This window comes from Aedes albopictus, chromosome 1, assembly GCF_035046485.1.
Source record: "Aedes albopictus strain Foshan chromosome 1, AalbF5, whole genome shotgun sequence".
NCBI classification, from domain to species: domain Eukaryota; kingdom Metazoa; phylum Arthropoda; class Insecta; order Diptera; family Culicidae; genus Aedes; species Aedes albopictus.
This window is the reverse complement of record NC_085136.1, coordinates 298,435,958-298,460,284: the sequence shown is the minus strand read 5'-3', so window position 1 is coordinate 298,460,284 and position 24,327 is coordinate 298,435,958. Positions and strand designations below refer to the sequence as shown.

Here is a 24,327-nt window from a genome sequence, read left to right as displayed (position 1 = left end):
CTCCTGGGTTTCCTCCAAAAATTACTCCTGTGATTATTCCTTCAAGAATTTTTTGCAGGATTTTTCCAAGATTCCTCACAAGATTCTATAATGGATTTTCTAAGATTCTTCCATGGGTTCCTCTCAGAATCTCTCGATAGATTCCTCCTGGAATTTCTTAGGGAGATGTTATCCAAGCTTCTTCCATGGACTCCCTTCGGGATTCATTTTGCAAGGTATCTACTCAAAATCTAAATTTTAATTCTCTAAGGTTACTATTTTTTTGGGAAACTAAGAAAGTTAATTTTTGAAAAACTTGTTCAAATTTTATGAAATTTGAATACTCTTCAAAAACTTTACAAAAGTATTCTTAAGACTTCTGAGAGTTATTCCTGGGATTTCAGAATTCCTTTCAAGATTTCTACAAGAGGTTTCTTACGGAGTACCTGTTGGAATACCTCCCAATATTTCTTTCAGAGGTTTTTCCGACATGCATCCAGGGTTTCTCGCCAGATTCATCCAGAAGATCCACGCAAAAATATCAAAAGTTCCTGCACAAATTTATCTTATTGGTTTTCTTGGGATATCTTTCCAAGAGTTTTTCTTGGGTTTTTGCGAGATTCTTGCAGAAGTTCCAGGGATTCCTCCAAATCAGTTTTCCGATATTTGTCTAGACATTTTTCAAGAATTTCCACACGAAGTTCCTTCCGAGATTTTTCTGAGGTTTTCAGAGTTTCTTTCTTGAATGGCCTTAAAATTTCTTCCCGGGATTACGCTTAGAACTTTTTCCGAAGTGTCTCATTTTTGCCTATCACGTTCATCAAAGTGTGCTAAAAGGCTATATGTTCACTCAAAAAACGAATTTTCGTTAGAACGCTCGGAGGTTCAAGTCACATATACCAATCAACTCAGTTCGACGAATTGAGAAGATGTCTCTATGTGTGTGTGTATGTATGTATGTCTGTGCGCAAAATAAGTTCACTCACTTTTAAGGCAGATTTTTCGGATTATAGCTCCAATCGAACCAGAATTTTACCGCATTGTTTGCTATTAAAAATGGTCTGGATCGGTCAAGGCGTTACGGAGTTATGGCCATCTCAGTGATCGGGACCAGCACCGGTAGAACTGGCCGTATATAAAACTGATCCAAGCCCCATCGTGCGACACATCAAACTGCGGAGATTTTTGTAGTCTTTAGCATGGTTGACACATTTTGTGCGGAAATCAACGCTGAAGATCAGAAATTTCACGATGTCGGCCCAAAATTTAAGATGGCAGCCTAATATTCAAAATTGTGGCTCAACATTCAAGATGGCGACTATTTAATAGAGTTTTAGCTTTAAAACCATGTAATATTGGTATGTTTGGTATGGTGAAGATGCCTGGAGTACAGAGATGACAACCAAAATATTCAAGATGGCGGCCTAAAATCCAAGATGGCGGCTCCAAACTCAAGATGGCGGCTGTTTAATGGTGTTTAGGCCCTAAAACCATGCAATACGGGTATGTTTGGTATGGGGAAGATGCCTGGAGTACAGAAATGGCGGATAAATGTCAAATATTCAAGATGGCGGTCTAAAATCCAAAATGGCTACTTTAAATTGAAGATGGTGACTGTCTAATAGAATTTTTAGCCCTAAAACCATGCAATATCAGTATGTTTGGTGTGGGGTATGTAGGTATGTTCTAAGTCTAAAAATGATCGCCAGAATATCCAAGATAGCGGTCAAAAATCCAAGATGGCTGCTCCAACTTCAATATTGCGGCTGTTTAACAGTGTTTAGGTCCTAAAACCATGCAATATGCGTATATGGGGTAGATGTCTGAAGTCCAAAAAAACGACAAAAATGTTAAATATAGCGGTATAAAATCCAAGATGGCTACTTAAATTCAATATGGCGACTGTTTAATGGTGTTTAAAGCTCTAAAACCATGCAATATGGGTATACTTGGTATACGGAAGCTGCCCGGAGTCCAAACATGGTATCCAAAATATCCAAGATGGTAGTCTGAAATCCAATATGCTCCCAATTCAAGATAGCGGTTGTTTAATAGTGTTTAGCCTCTTAAGCCATGCAATATGGGTATATTTGGTATGGGGAGGATGTCTAGAGACCAAAAATGCCGACCAACACCTCCAAGATGGCGGTCTAAAATCCAAGATGTCCGCTCAAAATTAAAAAAGGCGGCTGTTTAATGGTGTTTTAGATTCCAAAACCATGCAACAGGGGTATGTTTGGTATTGGAAAAATGTCTGGATTTCAAAAATGGCGACCAGAATATCCAAGATGGCTGAAGGTTAAGGCTGCAATATTTGATAATATTTTCTACATATTCCGGAGTCCGGAGTTCAAATATGGTGACAGGAATATCCAAAATAGCGACAGTTTAAAGGAGTTTTAGACTTAAGAACCTTTCAATATGGGTTTCAATATGGGGAAAAAGTCTGGAGTCCAAAATGGCAACCATAATATCCAAGATGGCGGAATTAAATCCAGAATGGCGGCTGAAAATTCAAGATTGCGGCTTTTTTAACAGTTTAAGGCAAAAACATCAAAAGCCAGATAAACGATATAATTTCTGGTATCATGAAATGGATTAAGTATGATGGGAATAAGATAGAAACCCTAAGTCGTAAAGACATCTGACAGTCTGTTTCTATATTTATTTGTAAGTTATCATTTCTTTTACTTTTTTCAACGTCATGTGGTATTGCTAGCTACTAAGCAGTAAAATACTCAAGGGTTAAAAACATATTCAACTGCAACATTGCTCGGTACTTACCAGCTGTTCTTCTACCGCTGCCGTTGATCCGGATGGGGCTGAAACGTACGCGGCCGCAATGGAACTGGCCGCTCCGGATGGCGTCCGTTTTAGCGCCTGCGAGGCAAAGCTGTGCGCCGATGGTCCGTATGCGGATGGTGGTGGCCCGTAAACGGGTTTGGGAATAACGATTCTAGGTTGGACGAGGGGGTGATAGAAACAATAGAATTAGAGTTTGTTCCGGTGAGGATTTCAGTTGCTTCCGGATGAGATAGATGAACTCTTGAACGAAGAAAGCCGTTCTTTTGTGAGGGAATGCGAATTTCTAAAAGTTTGTTGATAATTTCGACAGCATCATTTGGGCTTTAGTAATCCAGATGAAAATAAGTCATGTGACATGACCGAAGTATCATGCCATTTTCCGAAAAGTCTATTTGCCTTATAATAAAATTGCCTAGTTTTTAAACGAGATCGCACCAAACTGCCTCATTAAAATAGACAGAAAACAAACCTCGAGAGTGGCTTTCTTCGTCGCGGTGGACATGGAAGCGGGTCATAATTATATAGATTGGATTAAAAAGCTAGGAAAATCAAACCAAACAGAAACAGCAATGTGTGTAACGAGAAGTGTGCCGTCCATCTCCCTGCCCCTCGTCGGCACCCAATAATGCAATGTCTTGTAAGCGGCCCATCACCTCCCCGCACGAGAGAGGAGAAGGGAAACGAACACGCATCTCACCTGAGCTGTAATGAGGATGATGATCAAGATCGGTTATAATTGTGATCGGTGCTAATAAAAATAGTGCATCAGACTGCCACCGGCGTATCAATAATAGTGTACCCTCAATCTCCCCGCACATCAGGTTGATGTTGGACCTTCCGACTACGATTCGACCATCGGTCGTCTCGTCTCGTCTCGTATGAGAGAGGTGTCGTTTCCAAATGAGTGATTCGGATGAAAACTTTCCACCGACTGACTGTGCGTGTTAGTAAACACCAACTTCCCAGCTAGTTAGTTATGAGGGGTGAGACACACGGTGAGATTTTGCTTCCTTGCTTCCGTTCATGATGTAGGTGTTAGTCATGGATGGACGATTAGTGCACAGAAAGTCGCGATAGTTGAGAGCGATCATGTCCTAACGAACGGACAGCTGTCTTGGGTCGTCGATGATTGTTCGTAGCTTCGGAACAGTTGTCAAGAGATAGATCAATATTTTGTTGGTGAAACCTGACTTTTCTGATTTTGACTATAATTGCATTTATATATCGTGTGGAAGGTACTCTGCCTAGAAGAGTCAAGGAACTTTCCATTACAAAAAGATCCTAGACTGACTGGGAATCGAACCCAGATATCAAAGTTTTGTTGAACAGCGTTTGCCACGTTGACTATAAGTATCAAAATGCCTCTCGGACATCTGACTAAGGTTTCAATTTTAATTCCAGACATTCCACTGCTTAAACTCCAAAAGGACAGTTACTGCGAAGGGGTACCCGTTGAAGCAAGCGAAGGTATTTTGGGTGTGGGTGGGGGTGAGGGTGAAAATGTGTTGTGCCGCCATTTCATCCGAGGTCACTCGTCAAAAACAACACGCACAAGCGCACACAGCAGCCACTTTAACCGTTTAGGGAGGGGCGGCAAGGGGACAATTCATTGGCATAAAGTTCACCCATAAAACTTCTGAACGCTGCACTCGATCCTGGACCTACCTGGACTGTTGATGCGTGAGTGGATTTACATTGCTGCTCCGGTGGTGGCTAGTGTTAATACCGGAGGAAGATGGTGAAGAGAATGCAGATGATGATGATGATGATGATGAGGGTTGCTGAGGCAGTGCTGCTGTGGTGCCAGTGCCCAAACCCCATGCATTGATATCGTTCAAGTCCTCGTACCGTGGCTTGAACGAGGTGTCTACGTAAGAGTTTCTATCGCTAATGAACCTGTTGGTGCGGAGGTGGGAAACGGGAGGCGATTGATAGTTTCTCACTCTTATAGATTGATTGTTTTTTTTTGTTTTTATAATATTTGGTGGCGGAGGTAGATTTTGTAGTACGTTCGTTCCGTTGAGATCTTACAAACTAGACAGTGAACTCAAGGTAGTAGTGACGAGCGGTTAGCGATGCATTCGACATACAGTTAACATACATAATGGCTTCTGGATTGGCATTTTTTGTTTTGTTTTTCTATTGATACAAATTGGCTTGAGGTGGTTGTGTATGTGTTTGTGTGCGTGTTATGGGCGTTGTCGATTACGCGTTGAGCTTCTACAGTGCGTCAAAATAATTATTGAACCAAATGGAACTACAAAGAAACGAAAACAAAAACGAAATAAAGAATCAATCTACCGAACATATGGAAACGAAAGCATGCATACATGATGGTAATTTAACTACAAAACCTATTCCTAACTGGTGTCTGGCAGAGTTGAAGCAAGATTACACAATTAAAAAACAAATAAATTCACCTAGCAGTGTTCAAGTAATGCAAACTTACATTCATATAAATTTACTTGATAGATTCCGTAACTTTAAGTTATATGTCATGTAATACCGACTCATACTATGATACATAGAGTTTTTCCCAAAACTTTCGTGAAGTTTCTCTCAGAACTCTGGTAGAATTTCTCCCAGAACTCTGGTAGAGTGTCGCCCAGAACTCTAATAGAGTTTCTCCCAAAACTGCGGTAGAGTTTCTCCCAGAACTCTGGTAGAGTTTTCCCAGAAATCTTGTAGAGCTCTTCCAGAACTCTGGTAGAGTTCTTCCAGAACTCTGGTAGAGTTCTTTCAGTACTCTGGTAGAGTTCTTTCAGTACTCTGGTAGAGTATCTCCCACAATTCTGGTAGAGTTTGTCCCAGAACTGTGGTAGAATTTCTCCCAGAACTCTGGTAGAGTTAATCCCAGAAATCTTGTAGAGTTCTTTCAGAACTCTGGTAGAATACCCCCCAGAACTCTGGTAGAGTTTGTCCCAGAACTCTGGTAGAATTTCTCCCAGAACTCTGGTAGAGTTTCTTACAGAACTGTGGCAGAGTTTCTCCCGAGCTCTGGTAGAGTTTCTCCCAGAGCTCTGGTAGAGTTTTTCCCAGGACTGACAGCGTTTTTCCCAGAACTTTCGTAATGTTTCTCCCAGAACTCTGGTAGAGTTTCTCCCAGAACTCTGGTAGAGTTTCTCCCAGAACTCTGGTAGTTACTCCCAGAACTCTGCTAGCGTTTCTCCCAGAACTCTCGTAGAATTTCTCCCAGAACTCTCGTAGAGTTTCTCCCAGAACTCTGCTAGAGTTTCTCCCAGAGCTCTGGTAGTTTCTCCCAGAACTCTGATAGAGTTTCTCCCAGAGGTCTGGTAGAGTATCTCCTAGAACGCTGGTAGAGTTTTTCCCAGGACTGATAGAGTGTTTCCCAGAACTTTTGTAATGTTTCTCCCAGAACTCTGGTAGAGTTTCTTCCAGAACTCTGGTAGTTTCTCCCAGAACTCTGCTAGAGTTTCTCCCAGAACTCTGGTAGAGTTTCTCCCAGAACTCTGGTAGAGTTTCTCCCAGAGCTCTGGTAGCTTCTCCCAGAACTCTGGTAGAGTTTCTCCTAGAAGTCTGGTAAATTTTCTCCCAGAACTCTGGTAGAGTTTCTCCAAGAATTATCGTAGAGTTCCTTCTAGAACTCTGGTAGAGTTTCTCCCAGAGCTCTAATAGAGTTTCTATCAGAACTCTGGTAGAGTTTCTCCCAAAACTCTGGTAGAGTTTCTCCCAAAACTCTGGTGGAGTTTCTCCCAGAGCTCTGATTCAGTTTCTCCCAGAACTCTGGTAGAGAATCTCCCTGAGCTCTGGTAGAGTTTCTAAAAGAATTATGGTAAAGTTTTTCCCAGAACTCTTGTAGAATTCCTCCCAGAACTCTGATAGTGTCTCCCAGAACTCTGGTAGAGTATCTCCCTGAGCTCTGGTAGAGTTTCTACCAAAATTATGGTAAAGTTTTTCTGGTAGAGTTTTACACAGAACTCTGGTAGAGTTTTTTCCAGGACTCTGATAGAGTTTTTCCCAGAACTTTTGTAATGTTTCTCCCAGAACTCTGGTAGAATTTCTCCCAGAACTCTGGTAGAGTTTCTTCCAGAACTCTTGCGCGAATTAACACGGGATTTTCAACTTCTCGTGCTAAGTGTCCAGAAGGGAACTCTTACTAAAAGATTAAAAGGGATTTATGGGAAAGGGTTGCAAGGGGTTTGAAGAGTGGTATGGGGTGGGGGCGAATGATGATGTAAGAGGTCTGTAGGAAAGGGATGTGTGGAGGCCATGGATCATAGTTCTGTTGAAAACTACTTTCCAAAAATGATCTAGGTCATCCAAGAATTTGCGCGAATAAATAATTTAAGATCTACTAGCGCAGTAAATGGATTTTTGTTACATTACTGATACGGTCTAATATCCTACAGGTCCATGCAGCATAGTTCTGAAGAGAAGTTATTTTCAAGGATATTCTAGGGCATCCAAGAACTACCGCGAGTAAAGGCTATAAGATCTACAAGCGTAATCGATGGATTGTAGTTAGATTACAGGTGCAACATCCTACAGGTCCTTAGAGCACAGTTCTGTAGATACGTAGTTTTCAAGGATATTCTAACAACAACTTCGTGAGTTAAGGCCTGAAAATCTACAAGTGTAACAAATGGTTTTTTGTTACATAACTGATACGGTCTAACATCCTACAAGCGTGTTCTAAATCATCCAAGAACTTCCGCAAGTATAGGCCTGAAGATCTACTTGCATATTCAATTAATTTTTGTTACATTACTGATACGGTGTAAAATCATATAGGTTTTATGGAGCACGGAGATGTAATTTGCAAAGATATTCTAGGTCGTCCAAGAACTTCCGCGAGTAAAATCCTTAAGATCATAATCAAACATAACCAATAGGTTATTGTAACATTACTGATGCGTTGGTACATCCTGCAAACCCTTGGAGCTTGTTTCTACTTTCGAAAGATGTTCTGGGTTATCCAAAATTTACACGAGTACAGAGTTTAAAATCTACAAGCGAAATCAATGGATTTTTTTATTACTAATACGGTGTAGCATCCCAGAGGTCCATGGAGAATAGATCTGCAGAGAAGTTATTTCCAAAGATGTTCAAGTGCATCTAAGAACTTCCGCGAGTAAAGGCCTCAAAAGCTATAAGCGATATCAATGGACGGTTCTATAGAGAAGTTATTTTTAAAGATGTAATAGGTAATCCAAGATCTTTCGCGAGTTAAGGCCTTAAGATTAATAAGCATAATCAATGGACTTTTGTTGCATTACTGATGCGGTACAACAACCTACAGGTCCATGGAAGCCAGTTCTGTAGGGTCTTGATTCCCAAAGATACTCTAGGTCTTCCAAGTACTCTTGCGAATACATGCTTTAACAAACAAGTATCGACGGTAACATCACGCTTGTGAAGTATGTAATGAACATTATTTTCAAATCACGGCTTATCATTGCACGATATGCTGGCTTTGGGATAGAATATTCAAACATTTGCATTATGGTAAGCAATTGGACCGCAATTCCAAATGTAGTATTGCAACAATGCCTTTAGAGATTTTTTGTGCGGGAAACGTTATTTTCGGGCGAGTGATTTTTTACTCGCGAAAGTTCTTGGGAACATTCCTCTCTACACCACCTTGCTCCATCGACCTGTGGGGTGTTGACAGTCTCCTTGATCCTTCGCTTCGTCAGTCTAAGCAGTCCTTAACACCCCAAAGCATCCTGTGCGATCTTCCTTGGAAACAGTATGCACTCTGCTCCCCATAGCCCATCCCTTGTCCCCTGTCCCCTACCCCCTCCATTTTCTTGTTAACTTTCTTAAACAATTCTCGGATATCTGAAGGTGAGAACATTTTAAATATTTTCAGATTTCCCTCAGTTTTTTTTACATGGGTTCTCGAATTGGCAGGGTATTTTGTTAAACGGTTTCTAAAATTAACACGGGTTTTTTTCACGGTTTGGCGAATTACCACGTTTTTTAACACGATTTTTTAACACGGTACGGAGGATACGTGTAAAAAAAGACCTTAGTGTATTTCACCTGAGATTCTTCCAAGAATTTCATTTGTTTTTTTAAGAATTTTATAAGAAATTTCTCAGAGGATTTATCTTCAAACTAGCCTTCGAGTTCCTTCAGAAATTTTTCCAAAGAGTTCTTTAGGTATTCTCTAAGGAATTCCTTCAAGGATTGCCACAGAAGTTTGTGCATGTATTCCTTCTTCTTCAAACATTTCTGAAAGTAATCCTTCAGGAGTTTTTCTTTGGGGTTTCTTCTAGAATTGTTCGAGAAATTCTCCTGGGATTTTCTCAGCAATTCCTTCAATTTTTTCTCAAATTATGCAGTTCTAGGAAAAAAAATCATCATGATTCTGAGATTGTTTGTTGGAAACTCTCAAGAGCTTATTTTAAGCATGACTCCATTTATTCAGGGGTTCTCTCAAGCATTTATTTAAATTTATCTCTAGAAAGCTCTAAAGCATTTCTTCTGGAATGTTCCTTCAGGGGTTTCTCCAAAATTTCCTCAGGTATTCCTCCAGGAATCGCCTAGGGTTTATTCAGACCTTTCTTCAGCGATTCTTAAAAAAACCCAGAGATGCTTCTTCACAAATTTCTTTAAAGATCAATTCCTGCAGAAATTATTCCACAATCTGTACCTGTCGGCGTCGGTGGTGCAGTGGTAAGCGTGGTTGCCTCTCACCCCAGTCAGTCGGGGTTCAATTCCCTTCGACGCCGATGAGATTTTCTCAGATATTTCTCTCGGATAGGAAGTAAAGCCGTAAAGGTCCCGACCCATGTGTTGATGGGTTCGATATGTAGGGTCCCAGGTGTGGTGGCTGGCTCCCTGGGCGTCGAAATTTAAGGCTTAGCTCCTAGACCCAGCCGACGTGGAACACAACTGGCGCCAAACGGGGCTAGTTGGCCAGAAAAAAAGAAGAAGAATCTATTCCATGACACTTTCAAAATATATTTCAAGAAATTTTTCCATGCATACTTGTAGAGAGCTTTCTAGTTCTCTGGGATATTTTTTAAAGATTCATAAAAAAAATCAGAATTTTCAGTCAATATTTAGCTCTGCTTATACGTTGAACATAACGTCGCACTATGTGCCATCATAAGTTTTCAATTCAATGATGGCTTTGATAAAATGCTTGCTTTTCTTAAAAAAATATCAGGATTCAGGAACACTTAGACTTACGTCGACGGAAAGATCGTGAGAACATATTCGACGAGAAAGGTGGATTTCTTTTGTACTAATCCCTTCAGAAATTGTTTTTTTTTGTACTAATCCTTACAGAAATTGTATAAGAAATTCTTCTTAAAATTCCGCTAGAGGTATTGCCGGAAATTCTTCTAGGGATTTCTTCACAAAATCTGCCAGTAATCTTACAGAAATTTATTGAGAAATTTGATCCTTGGTCTGCAATTTCTGCCGACATTTTTTCAGAGACTGCTGCAATAGTTCCTCTACGGATTTCTTCTGGAATTCTCTCAGAATTTCGCACGCGTCTTGAAGAGATTCTTCAGATATTCTTCCAGGCGTCCAGGAAACCGCTCCAGGAACTTTGGTTCAAGAATCCCTCCAGAATATTTTTTCAAAACTTTTTTTTGAAAATCTCCAGGAGTTTTTCGAGGGATTCCTTCAGACAATTCTCAAGAATTGATTAAGGCGAAACTGGAAGCATTTTATCATTTTTTTTTTTGGTTTTTGATATTTTATAAAATAACGAAGTAATATTTTCAAAATCGGTTTTCTTACGCATGTAGAGTATGGATCAAGGTATCTCCTGATTTTTTTCCAGGTGGAAAATGTTTTTCGTTTTTGTAGAAACCATTTTTTTGTGAAATTTTGTTTAAAAATGGTTTCTGCAAAAACTAAAAACATTTTCCACCTGGAAAAAATATAGGAGATACCTTGATTCATACTCTACAGGCGTACGAAAACCGATTTTGAAAATATTGTTTCGTTATTTTATAAAAAAAAAAATCAAAAACCAAAATGTGAGGAAATGCTTCCAGTTTTACCTTCAGAAGTTCCACCAGAGATTCCTATAAGAATTATTCTAGTTTTTTTTTTAACTTCCAATTATGGAGGAACTTCTGAAAAAAAACAAAACAGTTCCCGCAGTAATCTTCAGAAGAAATTCTTAGAGGAGCACTTGGAAGAATTCCCGAATAAATCTCTGTAGGATTTTTTAAGATGTGTTTAGAGATTCTAAAAAACTCCAGGAAGAACTTTCGAAGAAATCCTTTGCTGAAATTCCTGAAGAAAATTCTGAAACTCCAGAGAAGTCTCTGGAGTTATTTTTGAAAGAATCTCTGAAAAAAATCTGAAAAGATCTCCAGTAGAATCCCTGTAGAAGTCTTAAGATGAACTGTTGAATGAATCTCTATAGTATTAAGGACAGACTTGTTAGAATCCCAACATGGCCGCCACAATGGCCGACTTTGGCACCTACTCACGATTTCGAGGGCACAAATCTCTTCGTAAACAAAACCAGCGCACCTGATCTTTTTATTTTAGACTTATTACAAGTGAGCAAGAACAGAATAATAGAATACTTTGTTGTGTGAAGCTTGCTTCTTGAGATTCGTGCGTTTGAAGTTTTGATGCACTGTTAAAGCGGGATGTTAAGGAGTTTGTCCTTAAATGAAGAAATCTCAGGGAAATCCCCATTAAAATTCTTGGATTATTTTCTGAGAGATTTTCTTGTGGAAACCTGCTGTAACGCATTGCTGAACTTCTGTGAAGATCCTCAGAAAAAAAAACTCTTGAGATATTTCTAATAGAATTGCTGTATACATTTCTGGGAAATGTTTCCTAAATCCCTATAGAATCCGTTGAGAGATTTTTAGATTTATTTTCACTCTGAACTACTGAATTCAAGCCTCTCAGGTGGAGATCTTGCATATATGAATACCTGAAAAAGTTTCTGGGCACATTCATGCGTCAATTTACGAGCTAATCTTCATTAAAATTGCAGAAGGAATTTCAGTAGAAAACTCTGAAGGAAGTCCTGGAGAAATTTCCGATTGTAATTTTAAACATATTTTTTTCCTAGGAACTTATACAGGATAGATAAATTCCCATATATTCTGCCGAAACCAAGAATTATTGGGGGAATTTCTATAGAAATTTATGAAAAGAACCTTTAAGAAATTTTCTAAAGAATACCTGGAAGAATTTCTGAAGAAACTGCTGATAAAGTTTCTGAAGGAAAGTTAAGTATAACTCAAAAATTGAAGAACTCTCCTAAACCAAGAACCAAGAAATTGCTGAATAAAATCCTGGAGCAATCCCTGGAAGAGCTCTTGGAGGACTTCTGGGAGGAATCTCTGGAAAAATTATTCTCAGAGTAATCCCTGGTAGAATTCCTGGCTGAATCCTTGGAGGAGTTCCTGAAATAATTCCTAGGGGAATTTCTGCAGGAATGCCGGTATGAAACCCTGGAGGAATCCTTTAAAAATTCTCACGGGAATTTCTGGAGGAATTCCTGAAAGTATACCTGGAGAAATTCTGAGAGGAATCTCTGAAGAATTTCAAGGAGGACACCTTGGAGGAATTTCTGTAGTAATTTTTGGAGGAATTCCAACAAGATTCACTAAAGCAATTCGTGGGAGAATCTTCGGAGGAATGCTTGGATGAACTTCTGGTTAAATCCCTGTCAGAATCGCTGGATAATCTCCTGTTGGAAACCCTGGAGGAATTCTTGGGGAAAACTCTGGAGAAATTCTTGGAGCGCTCCCTGAAGAAATTGTTGAAGAATTTCCTTGATAAATTTCTGGAAGAATTCCTATAGGAATTTCTGAAGGAACTTTTGTTGGAATCCTTGGAGAAATTTCTGGAGGAATGAATGGTGCATTCCCATGAGGAATGCTTAGAGGTATTCCTAGAGGAATCCGTGGAGGAATCCTAGGCGAAATCATTGAGGACCATAGAGGAGAAGTTCCAGGATAAATTCCTTGAATATTCCTGGAAAAAATCCAGGAGGAATTCGAGGAGAAATGTCTAGAAGAATTTCCGAAGGAACCCATGGAGGATTTCGTGCAGAAATTCCTGGGGAAATTGCTGTAGGATATACTGATAGGTGTAATTTCTGGAGGAACTCTAGGAGGAATTCTTGGGAGTGCCTGTAGAAATTCCTGGCTGAAATGCTGGAGAAATGCCTGGAGGAATCCCTAGAGAAATCCCTTGAGTAATTCTTGGAGGAGCTCCTGAAAGAATTCCTGGAGGAATTCTGGGAGGTATACTTGGAGATATTTCGTAAGAAATTCCCAAAGAAATTGCTGGAAAAATTCCTAAAGCAATTTCTGGAGGAATTCCTAGAGGAAGATCTGATGAAATTTCTGAAGAAATCCTTGGAGGAATTGCTGAAGAAATATCAGGAGAAATTTTTGAAGCAATTACCTAGAGGAATCCCTAGTGGAATTCTTGGAGGTATCTCTAGAGATATTCCTTGAAGAATTCCTGGAGGAATCCCAGGAGGCATTTCTAGAGATATCCTTTGAGGAATTCCTGGAGGAATGCTTGGATGAATTCCTGCAGGAGTGTAGGTGTTTAAGTAGGAATTCCTCTGAAGAAGTTCCTGAAGGAGTTTCTGGATGAGTTCCTAGAGTAATTTCTGAAGAAATTGTTGGGGTGAAACTTGATTTAATTTTTGGAAGATTCGTTAGAAGAATTCCTGGAGGAATACACATAGGAATTTCTGAAGGAATCCCTGCCGGAGATTTCTGAGAAATCCATGGTGAATTTTTTAGATCGAATCCCAGAAAGAATTTCTAAAAAAATCCCTAGAAGAAAAAAGAATATCCGATCACACGTTTTGATTGTTTCTATAAGTTTGAATAGTGTAACATTCCCCAATCCGATCATCACTATAGCAACAGATGAGATTTCTTATCAAAAGCTGCCCATCAGAAATGTTACAGATAGTGAAAAAATGAGTAAAACTCTGGTTTACTTTAGAAAAACAATTACCACAACCAAATTAACTAAACTTTTATTTATCCCCAAACCCATCCTCTTAAGTAATCTTGCATCGAACTCTGCCTGCTAAAAGCCAATCTGTATCAAATCTGTTTGCGTCAGAAGCCCCGGGTCCCTCACTCTCATCCTTCTTTCTATCTCCCTGTCTATCTCTGCACCTGTCTCATTCTCCACGGTCAGTGTGTCATGCTGAGCTGTAATAATCAAAACTGTAACCAAACAAGAATCATAACATAACAAAACATAATAAAGAAACGAATAGACGAGCATTTAAACACATGAATCAAACGAGAGAACGAGCAACATAAAGGAGTTACTGGAAAACAAAACTGAACATAAAACATTCACCAGCTCTCTGCACAGCGCCTCTATGTAGAGTATGTTTTAGCGCCCAGCAGCGGCGGCAGTCAGTGTGAGGAACGTGCAAAAACGCCAAATTTCTCTTAACCCATTGCATCCCAGCTGCTGATGTGTAGAAGCTGATTAACCACGGTACTAATAAATCCATTATTTTTACACAACTTTGATTTTGTAGTTCGACACAATTAAAATTTTATGTTATTGAATCAAATTCTCATTGAATCTGGGATGCAATGGGTTAACAGCAACTAGCAGTAGCAACTATAGCGTAAGCCTAACATTCCGTGGTGGACCTGCGTAAAGCGATGCTGTGTGTTGTTGTGTATAGGTAATTCCTAGCTTGTGTTGGTCTGCGTCGTCTTCGTCGTCACTCACTGTTATGCGGTCACCATCGATCATGGATCGGCGCGGGGCTTACTCTCTCTAAACGATACTCACTCTGAACCAAGGCCGGGTCCGGACGATTCGTAGTGGAGTTCCGGCTGGAAGTGGGCATGTGGTGGAACCGGTGCTCCGTGGATGTACTCCGAGGGGTGTCCTCGTGGGGGTTTGGTGAAGATCAACTCCGGGAGTTCCTTGTCGTGCTGGTAGAACTAGAGGGATGGGGAAGAATGAGAGCTATTAGTTTAGCAAATAGGCAGCTGGGTATGGATAAATTAATGATGAACACTAAGACTCTGAAAAAATGCGAATAAATATTTTGAATGTACTTCAACCACAAACAGCTCAATACACAGTTGTGTAAAATTCATCGGACAAACGATGGGTATCATATAAAATTGACAACTTTGAGATGCTGAAGATGCGTTAACGAAGTCCAGTCGACTCTCCATGTCTCGATGTTCTATATTTATATATGTCTCCCTAACTCGGTGGTTCGCTAGGTCCATTCAATCTGCATTCATTTTCTCACTCTCTACATGTCGATATCTCATTATCTCGATATTTCTCAATCTCGACGTGATCTTGATCGGTTTTGTGACCTATCTAGTGGTGAGATCAATGACTTCAAAAGTCTTCAATAGCTCCCTCGAGTAGAGGTCATAGCATCTATAAGCGTAAAAGGTCTAAAATTTCTTATAAAGCCCTATTAAACTCCATGAAACTCTCATAAATCCCTATGCACTGCTGTGGATCGTATATTTGTCCCGTTTGCAAAGGAAATCCAGTAAACATGAGACTGATATGCGAGTCACGACAGTGAAGCAAACGAGACGTTTCCTAAAACTCTCGGGAACCTCACTGAAACCACCTGAAACACCACAAACATCTTTGAAACCCTCATGAAATTACCCTGAAGCTCGCCTGAAAGCCTCCAAAACCCCCTAACACCCCAGCTAACACGTAACGAGTAAAACCCATAGAAGCCATTTGAAACCTCCCTGAAACAAGTTCGCTACAACGCCTCTGAAACCACCTTTAAGCCTCCCAAAATTCTATTTTGACATCTAGCTTACACTACGCTAGATCTCTCTAGAAGTGCTCTCCTCAAAGCCTCTAAACCCCTTGAGAAATACGAATACGTCCTGAAACGTCTTGAAACCCATCCGAAACTCCACCATACTCCCCACTAGCACTAGTGAAGTCCTTAAATCTACGGGGAATACCTTGAAATCCCTCTTAAACGCATTAAAATGCTTCAAGTCTCCTTTTACCCCTTTGCAACCACCTGAAGACTCCTTAAACTCTCCTACTGCAACAATGTGAAACTTTTTTCAAATCGATATGAAACCCTTCCTTTGAGCTCTCCTGAAATCCACTGAAGTCCACGAGAACATCTCAGAAACCTTCTGACACAGCTAAAACCGTCTCTGATGTCCCTCTGAAATTCGTCCTGAAATCCCCCTGATTCTCCCTTACAGCCATGTAAACCCTTGAATATTGGGCTCAAGATGACCCAGACAGGCTCACTGAACGTAATGCGGTTAGCCCATCTTAGGAGGGTTAAACCCCACATGACTTCACCTTAAAATCTCCCAGCCAGTCACTTTCTATAAGGGGCTGTCCATATACCATCTAAACTGCCCTGGAATTATGTCGTTACAGAATCAGTACGTCGGTTCCAGAGGTACGTTCTTCTTCAGTAGCTGTGTTTGTTATAAACTTTAACATTGATTACCTACAATAAACCGCGGATCCCTTAAAATCTAACCATTCCGAGATACATTTAGGATGATAGAAATTAGCTAAAGCATGTTGAAGTTCAGAACTTCAGGTTTACACTTGTGCCAGTAGTCATTATTAAGTATCCTTGCGTTACCAAACATGTTTAGAGAGCTCATTTTAAGACCAATTGAAATTGATAAGCATTTTCTTCAAGTGTTCTCGACAAGGTTATCCAAACTGTCCTGGAATGTAATCCCTACAATCTACAAGTACCTGTTTTCGCCATAAACTGTAAAATTTCAAAACTTCTTATAAACTTTACCTCCTTTGGAATCATAAGTGATACTTTTGGGTTATTCTAGATCAATGAAACTATTGTAAAGTTCGGAACATCGGGTCAAACAGTCATGGGTCATGGTCTACTATGTTTATTAAGGACAAACGTCTTGAAATCCCGCTCCAACAATGCATCAAAACTTCAGACGCACAAATCTCAAGAAGCAAGCTTCAAACAACAGTGCATTTTATTATTCTGTTTTTGCTCACTTGTATTAAGCTTAAAATAGGAAGCTCAGGTGCGCTAGTTTTGTTTACAAAGAGATTTGTGCCCTCAAAATCGTGAGTAGGTGCCAAAGTCGGCCATTGTGGCGGCCATATTGGGATTCTAACAAGTCTGTCCTTAAAGCTCCTTGAAGAACAAAATAAACATTTCCAAGGGCGTAGCCAGTTTTTCGGTCAGAAGGAGGGGGGGGGGGCAAGCCCCCTTAACAAATTTGTACCTACTATATTTTATAACTATACACAATACGATGAAATTGTATATAATAACATTATATTCTAAAAGCATGATTTACCCATAGTCACGCTGTTGTATTTTGTACAATACGTTATAAACTGCTCGCCTGATCTACATAAATCATTTTTCTGGAAGATAAAGGATTTTTGTTTATTCGTGCATTATTTTGCTCTAGTTTTTATGTTAATGTCTACAAAATATTAATAAGAAATTATAGCTGCACTTTTTTGGAAATTACAAACTCTTTTGAGGACTATCCTAGAATTTCCTGGTTCCTGTATGAGTCCTGTAAAGATGATTGAAGGATTTCTGAAATTTCCGAAAGAACTCCTGAATGAATTTTTGAAGAGAACCTGAGAGGAATGTCTGAAGAAATCATTTTAGAAATTCCTGGAGCAATCCCTGGAAGAATTTCCGAAGCAATTCCTGGAAGACTTCCTGGACAACTCCCCGAATTCTGTAGAATCCCTAGAGGAATTTCCGGAGGAATCACTGGAAGAATTTGTGAAAGTATACGTGGAGGAGTTTCTGTATGAGTTGGTGGAGGAATACCAAGAGAAATATCTGAAAAGATCTTATGAGGAAACCCCAGAACAAATCTTAGATAAATTCATGAAGCAATTCCTAAAGGAATTCCTAAAGAAATTCTTGGGGTATTTACTGGAGAAATTCCTGGATAAAATCCTGGAGGAATTCCTAGAGGTATTCCTGTGGGAATACCTGTAGAAATCGCTAGAGGAATTCTTTAAAGAACTACTCGATGAATTTCTAGAGAAATCTTCAGAGGATTTCTTTTTCTATTTCTGTAACTTTTATTTTTCTGAAAAAAACCCTTCAGAAATTCCTGGGGGGAAATTCTAGCGGAATTTCTGGAGGAATTCCTGGAGGAATATCTGGGGAAATTCCTAAAAAATTCTTGGAACATCCTGGAAGTGTTTCTTAAGGAATCTCTAGAGGATTTCATGGAAGAATCCTTGGAGAAACTTCTGGAAGATTTCAGAGAGGAATCCATTCGAGAATGCTTGGAGAAATTCGTGGAGAAATCTCTGGAAAATCTCTTGATAAAATCCTGAAATAATTCCAGATGGAATCTCAGGAGAAATTCCTGGAAGAATCCCTGGAGCAATTCATGAAGAAATCTCAGGAAAAAATCATGGAAAAATTTCAGGAGGAGTCCCTGAAAACTTCCTGATGGTGTTCCTGGAGAATTTTCCGGAAGGATTTCTGAAAAAATCCACAGAAGATTTTCTGAACAAAAATTCTGTAGAAATTGCTGACATAATGTCTGAAGAATGTTCAGGAGCAATTCCTGGATCAATTCCTAGAGAAACTACTGAAGGAGTTCCTGAAGAAATTCTTGGGGTAATTGATGGAAAATTTCATGAAGGAGTTCCTGGACAAATTCCTGGATTAAATTCTGGAGAAATTCTTGAAGGAATTCCTGGAAGAATCTTTGGAGGCAACTTGCAACAATTGCTGAATGAATTTCTGGGGGAACCTCTAGAGGAACTGGACGAAGTTTCTGAAAAATCCCTTGAGAAATTTCTGGAAGAATTTGTAGGAAAAATTTTGGAGAAATTCCTGAAGAAAGCCTCAGGAATATCTCCAGAAACTCCTGGGGAAAACTTGGAGAAATTCGTTGAGAAATCTCAGGGAAAATCCCTGAAGAAGATACTGCAGGAATTTAAAGCGGAATTCCTAGAGGAATCTTTGCAGCAAGTCCTAGAGGAAAATCTTTAAGAATTCTTGGAGAAATTCCTGAAAAAATTCAAGAAGGTATTCCTTGAGAAAATCCTGGAAGAATTTCTGAAGAAACCCCTGAAGGATTTCCTAGAAAAATTACTGGATGATTTGCTGACATAATTCATGATAGAATTCCTTGATTAAGGCGAAACCGGAAGGATTTCCTCATTTTTTGGTTTTGGATTTTTTATTAAATAACGAAGCAATATTTTCAAAATCGGTTTTCGTGCACATGTAGAGTATGGATCAGGGTATCTTCTGAATTTTTTACGTGGTAGAAAATGTTTTTCGTTTTTGCAGAAACCATTTTTGAACAAAATTTCACCAAAAAATGGTTTCAGCAAAAACCAAAAACATTTTCTACCGCGTAAAAAATGAGAAGATACCCTCTACATGTGCACGAAAACCGATTTTAAAAATATTGCTGCGTTATTCAATAAAAAATCAAAAACCAAAAAAATGAGGAAATGCTTCCAGTTTCGCCTTATTTTCTGGTTATAATTCTGGAGAAATCTCTGGAGAAATCCCCTTTAAGAAATCCTGGAGGAATGCCTGCATGGATTTCTGAAGGAATCCCAGGAAGAATTCCTAAAGCAATCTCAGGAGAAACTCCTGCAAGAACTCCTGGGGGATCCCTGGAGAAATTTCTGGAGGAGACCCTGAAGCAATTCCTGGAGGAATATCTAGTGGAATTCTTGAAGGAATGTGAGGAAAATTTCTTGGTAGAATGCCTAGGAGAATTCCTGGTGGAATTCTTGGAGGATTCCCTGAAAGAATTCCTGGAGAAATCTTTGGATGAATTTCTGTAGTATTCTCTGGAAAAACTCCTTGGAGGAAGCCCTTGACGATTTCCTGGATAAATTTCTGTAGAAATTTCTGATGGAATTCTTGGAAAAATCCCGGAAGCAATTACAGGAGGAATCTCTGGAGGAAGCCCTGAAGGAATGCATTGAGGAAACCCTGGAGGGTTTCTTGGAGGAAGCTCCAGAAAAAAAAAATCTTGTTAGAAGAGTGGGAGGGATCCCTGGAGGATGTCCTAGAGGAATCTACAGCAGAACTCCTGAAGAAATCTCTAGAGGAATTTCAGGTGAAATTTCTGGAGGAATCTCCAGATGAATTCGTGGAGGAATTTTTAGAGAAATTCCTGCACGAACTCCCAGAGGAATCCCTGGAGGAATTCCTAGAGGAATTCCTGAATAATTTGAATCTCCTTAGAAATTCGTAGCGGAATATCAGGAGAAATTCCTGAAGAAATCGCAGACAGAATTCTTGGAGACATTCTGGAGGAATTCTTAGAAGAGTTCCTGAAGAAATTCCAGAAGGAATCCCGGAAGCCATTTCAAGAGGAATGTCTAAGGGAATCCCTAAACAGTTCCTGCAGGAAGTACTGAATTAGTTGCTGGAGGAGTTCCTTAAAGAGTACAAAGATGATTTTTCAAGGAATCCTAAGAAGAATTCCTGAGAGAATTTTTGGAGGATTTTTAAAAATAATTTGTTGCAGAAAGATTCACCTAAGGAATTTCCGAGTTAAGCCCTACATGAATTTTTGGAGGAAATCATGTAGGCATCCCTGGAGGATATCCTGCAGAAATGCATGTAGGGATTAACGGAGAATCTCTAAAAATACTCCTGAAGGAATCTCTAGAAGAATTCCTGGAGGAAACTCTAGGGGCATTTCTGAAGGAATCTCTGGATAAATTTTTAGGGAAGTCCCTGCAGCAAATCCCAGAGGAATCTCGAGAATAATTTCTTGAGGAATCTTTGAAGAAATTCGTGGAGGAATCCCTTAACAAATTCCTGGAGGAATCCCAGGAAGAATTCCCGAAGAAACTGCATATGGAATCCTTGTAGAAATCCTGAAGGAATTCTAAGAAAAGTTCGTGGAGGAACTCCTTGGGGAATCCCTGCAGCAGTTTCTGAAGGAATCCCTGCAGGAAGGAGATTTGCTTAAATTTAAGAGGAATCCCGGAAGCAATTTTTAAGGGAATCCCTAAACAGTTCCTGGAGTACTGGATTAATTCCTGGAGGAGCTCCTGAAAGAATTCTAAGAGGAACTGCTTAAAAAGTGTTCCTGGAGAAATCCTTGGAGGAATTTATGAAATGAGGGGGTTAGAAGCAAAGGGGTGTAAGTGACAAAAAACGACTTTCGAGTAAATGAGGTTTAAAGTTTTTGACCAATTTTTAATCCCATACAAAATGTATGGAGTTTCAAAAACAACCCAATTTTCTATGATTTATTGTAATTTTTCCAAACACCGTTGAAACATTCTTAAAAAAGTTCCTGAAAGCTTGAAATCTGAAGAATTTTATGATATGCTCAACTCAAAATCAACAAAATGGTCACTTACACTCCTTTGATTCTGGGCCCCTCAAATAATCCCTGGAGTTGCTCCTGAGAGAAACACAGAAAAAAAATTCCCGGCTGAATCCCTGGAGGAGTTATTGAAGGAAAACCAGGAGGAATTCCTGAAGAAATCCCATGAGGAATCCTAGAAGCAATCCCATGTGGAATTCCTTAGGAAATCCCAGGAAAGCTTTCTTAATAAATTCCCGGTATAAAATCTGTGGGAAAAAATACGAAGGAATCCATGTCTGCAATAATTTTTGGACGAATTATTGTTGGAATCTTTGGATGGACTTCCAAAAAAATGGTTTGTACAATGTTTTAAGAAATTCCTGGATGAATTTTAAGCTAATTTCTGGTAAAGTTTCCTGTACGGGTTTCTGCAAGATATTCCTGCTGAAATACTTCGAATCATTTCAGATTGAATTATTGGAACAATCTCTAGTGAAATTCTTGAAGAAAAATATAGAGAAATCTCTAAAGAAACATTTGCAGAAATACCTAAAATAATTTCTGTTGACATACTTTTGATAATCCCTGGAGAAATTCTTGGAGGAATAGTCGAAAAAAGCACTGGAACATTCACTGGAGGAACCTCTATAGATATCCCCGGATAAATTCCCGGAGGAATGGCTGGTGAAACCCATTGAAGAATTCTTGAAAAAATCTCTAGAGCAATCCATGATGGAATCACTGAAGGAAGCTATGGAAAAAATCCTGGAGGAATTCGTCGATGCTTGCTTGCAGAAGCATCTGTAACAATTTCTGGGGGAATTGCGGAATGAATTCTTGATGCATTTCTTAGGACAAACCCTGAAACAATCTACCGCAACCGGTTCCAGCATATCTGAAAAATTTGGCATGATGTTTTTGTATTCCATGAATAAACATCACAGAATTTAGCCATTCAACCAAGCGAAAGTGAAGTGGTTCTCTTGGAGAAATATTAAGCGAAATTTTCTGTGGTTCTCTAGTAAAAAGGTTTGATAATTGTGAATAAAAACCTTAATTATTAGAATATTTTTTTTTTGAGATATTTTTTCTGGAACTCTAAATTATTGATAATCTTTGAATTGGCTCGATTTAAAAAAAAATCTGGCGGCCAAGGGGCGCCACGGTCCCCCCCCCTGCCCCCCTCTGGCTACATCCATGCCTGACGGATAGAAGTGTGAAATGATTGCAATTGACTTGGACCATTTTTATGACCCCATCTAGGTGCCGTCCTAAATACGTCCATATGTGCCAGAGGGCATTATTAGAGGAAGCACCAACCCGAAAACTAACATGTGATAATGACCGCCTGTCAGATTGATGGTCACGACCGGCTTCCGAACCTTATTGATGATTGATGATGGCTGAACCAATTTCAAGCCATACAAACACAATAATTGATCCTCGGCTTAGATGCAGATAAATACACCCCTTGTTGAGTTTTTGCAACATCTGGGATGACCGATTTTTAACATCCGCGAAAAGGCTTTCTCTCTCATTGGGCACCTCAATTTCATCCGTAAATATAATGCTCTCGCAAGTGGGTCACAGTTTTGGGCTGCAAATTTGGCACCATTCAGTTTCGGTGGATGTGGGTTACCACCGCTTAAAATGCACGGGGTCATAAACAAGACGGGAAAAAACCTCCAACTACCTAGGTACTTACCGAGTGCAGATGGTTGATGTGATGCTGATGGTGGTGGAAGTTTGGCTTGTGGTACGACGCGTGGTAGTACGAGCACAGCTTGAAGATGTGCGACAGCGCCGGGAAGAGGAACAGCAGGAACTTGAGAACGAGCTTCTTGGCCGTTCCGACGCCGACCAGCAGCGGCAGCAACCACATGATTTTGATTTTGATGATCTTGATGACTAGGATGACACCCAGGAAGGCGAGCAGCAGTTTACTTTGGAAGAATTTTTCTGAAATGGATAGGAAAAAAATATGTCAATGTTTGTTTGATAACACGGTGAAGCAAAAATGAACAATTGGTCCGTCTCAAAAGCTGACTTTTATGTCACTGATAGTGGAAAATGCTCCTATGAATATTAGAAAAATTACTACGACTTTTTGTACCCTCAGACGAGCAAAATTTAGGGACAGGGATTTTATCTGACATTCCTCTGAATAACAACTTTTTTAGGGATCCATTAAGAAATTCATCCTGCAATGTATTCAGAAATTCTTCTAGATATTTCTTTAGAAATTTCTCTGGAGATTTCTTACCCAAGAATTTCTTTACGTGTTTGGGAAATTTCTTCGGAAATTCCATTAGACATTCCTTAAAAAATATCCCAAAAGTTCATTTCAGAAAATCTCTCAGGATTGCTTCCAAAATTCTTTTTATGAATTTCATCAGAAATCCTTAAGGTTTCTCCAGGAATTACTTTAAGAATTTCTTCAACAGATTTCTTTGGAAAATCTATAGAATCATTCATAAATTCCTATGAAGTTCTCTAACGATTCATCCAGAAACTGAGAACTACATAAAAAATTAAGACCTCTTATAAATCCTTCCAAAATTTTTCTTGGATTTCTTAAGAAAAAAAATCATTCAAAGATTTTCACAAAAAAAACACCAGAGTTCCGTGATTTTCCTCAGAAATTGATCCATGGATTTTTTCATAAATCTCTCCTGAGATACTTTAAGAGATGTTTTCCTGTGTTTTCTTTTAGAAAATCGAAAATTTTAAATAACTGCAGATAACTCGTGAAGGGATTTCTCTAACATCTTCCAAAGTTCAAAGTCCAAAGTTTCCAACATCTTTCAAAGTTCAGGGTTTCGTTTAGATAATCTTCCAGGAATCAACAAAAAAAAAAGCCAAAGTTTCCTTTTAAATTTGTCTAACGATTACTTCAGAAATATCTCCAGTGATTTCTTCAAAAATCTTCTATGGATTCCTTCCAAAACTACACAACATTTCAGAAATAACTTCAGGAATTCAGTTATTACTTTTTTCAAAAAAAAAAAATGTTAAAAAAAACTTCCAGGGAATCCTTAGGAATTTCTTCAGAAATTTCGCCAAGAATTAGTTGAAAACTTCCATGGATTCGTTTTGAAATTTCTCCCGGGATTACTTCAGAAATTTTTATGGGGTGTTCTAAAGGAATCCGAATTTTCTCCAGGGATTTATTCATATTTTTTTCCATGAATCGAGGAGTTTTTTTTTATTTTTTTGTTATTCAGATTTTCAGCCCTACGCTGGTAGATCTCCGCAATCAGAAGCTCTCTAAGAGATTGATATTAAATACTTT

General features: G+C 39.2%; 1 protein-coding gene across 3 annotated transcripts in view; it reads right to left on the bottom strand.

Moving 5' to 3' along the window:
- The window catches only part of LOC109409083 (uncharacterized), a 185,403-nt gene that overhangs the window by 49,329 nt on the left and 111,747 nt on the right, over positions 1–24,327 (bottom strand). For 2 of the 3 annotated variants that reach the window (XM_062847037.1, XM_062847038.1), the window contains exons 4-7: positions 22,741–22,994; positions 14,533–14,687; positions 4,450–4,680; positions 2,764–2,935 (exon numbers count right to left, since the gene is read on the bottom strand). In XM_062847037.1, the coding sequence (XP_062703021.1) occupies positions 2,764–2,935; positions 4,450–4,680; positions 14,533–14,687; positions 22,741–22,994 (812 nt within the window). The remainder of the gene's footprint in view (positions 1–2,763; positions 2,936–4,449; positions 4,681–14,532; positions 14,688–22,740; positions 22,995–24,327) is intronic. The other variant, XM_062847039.1, reaches the window with a different exon arrangement.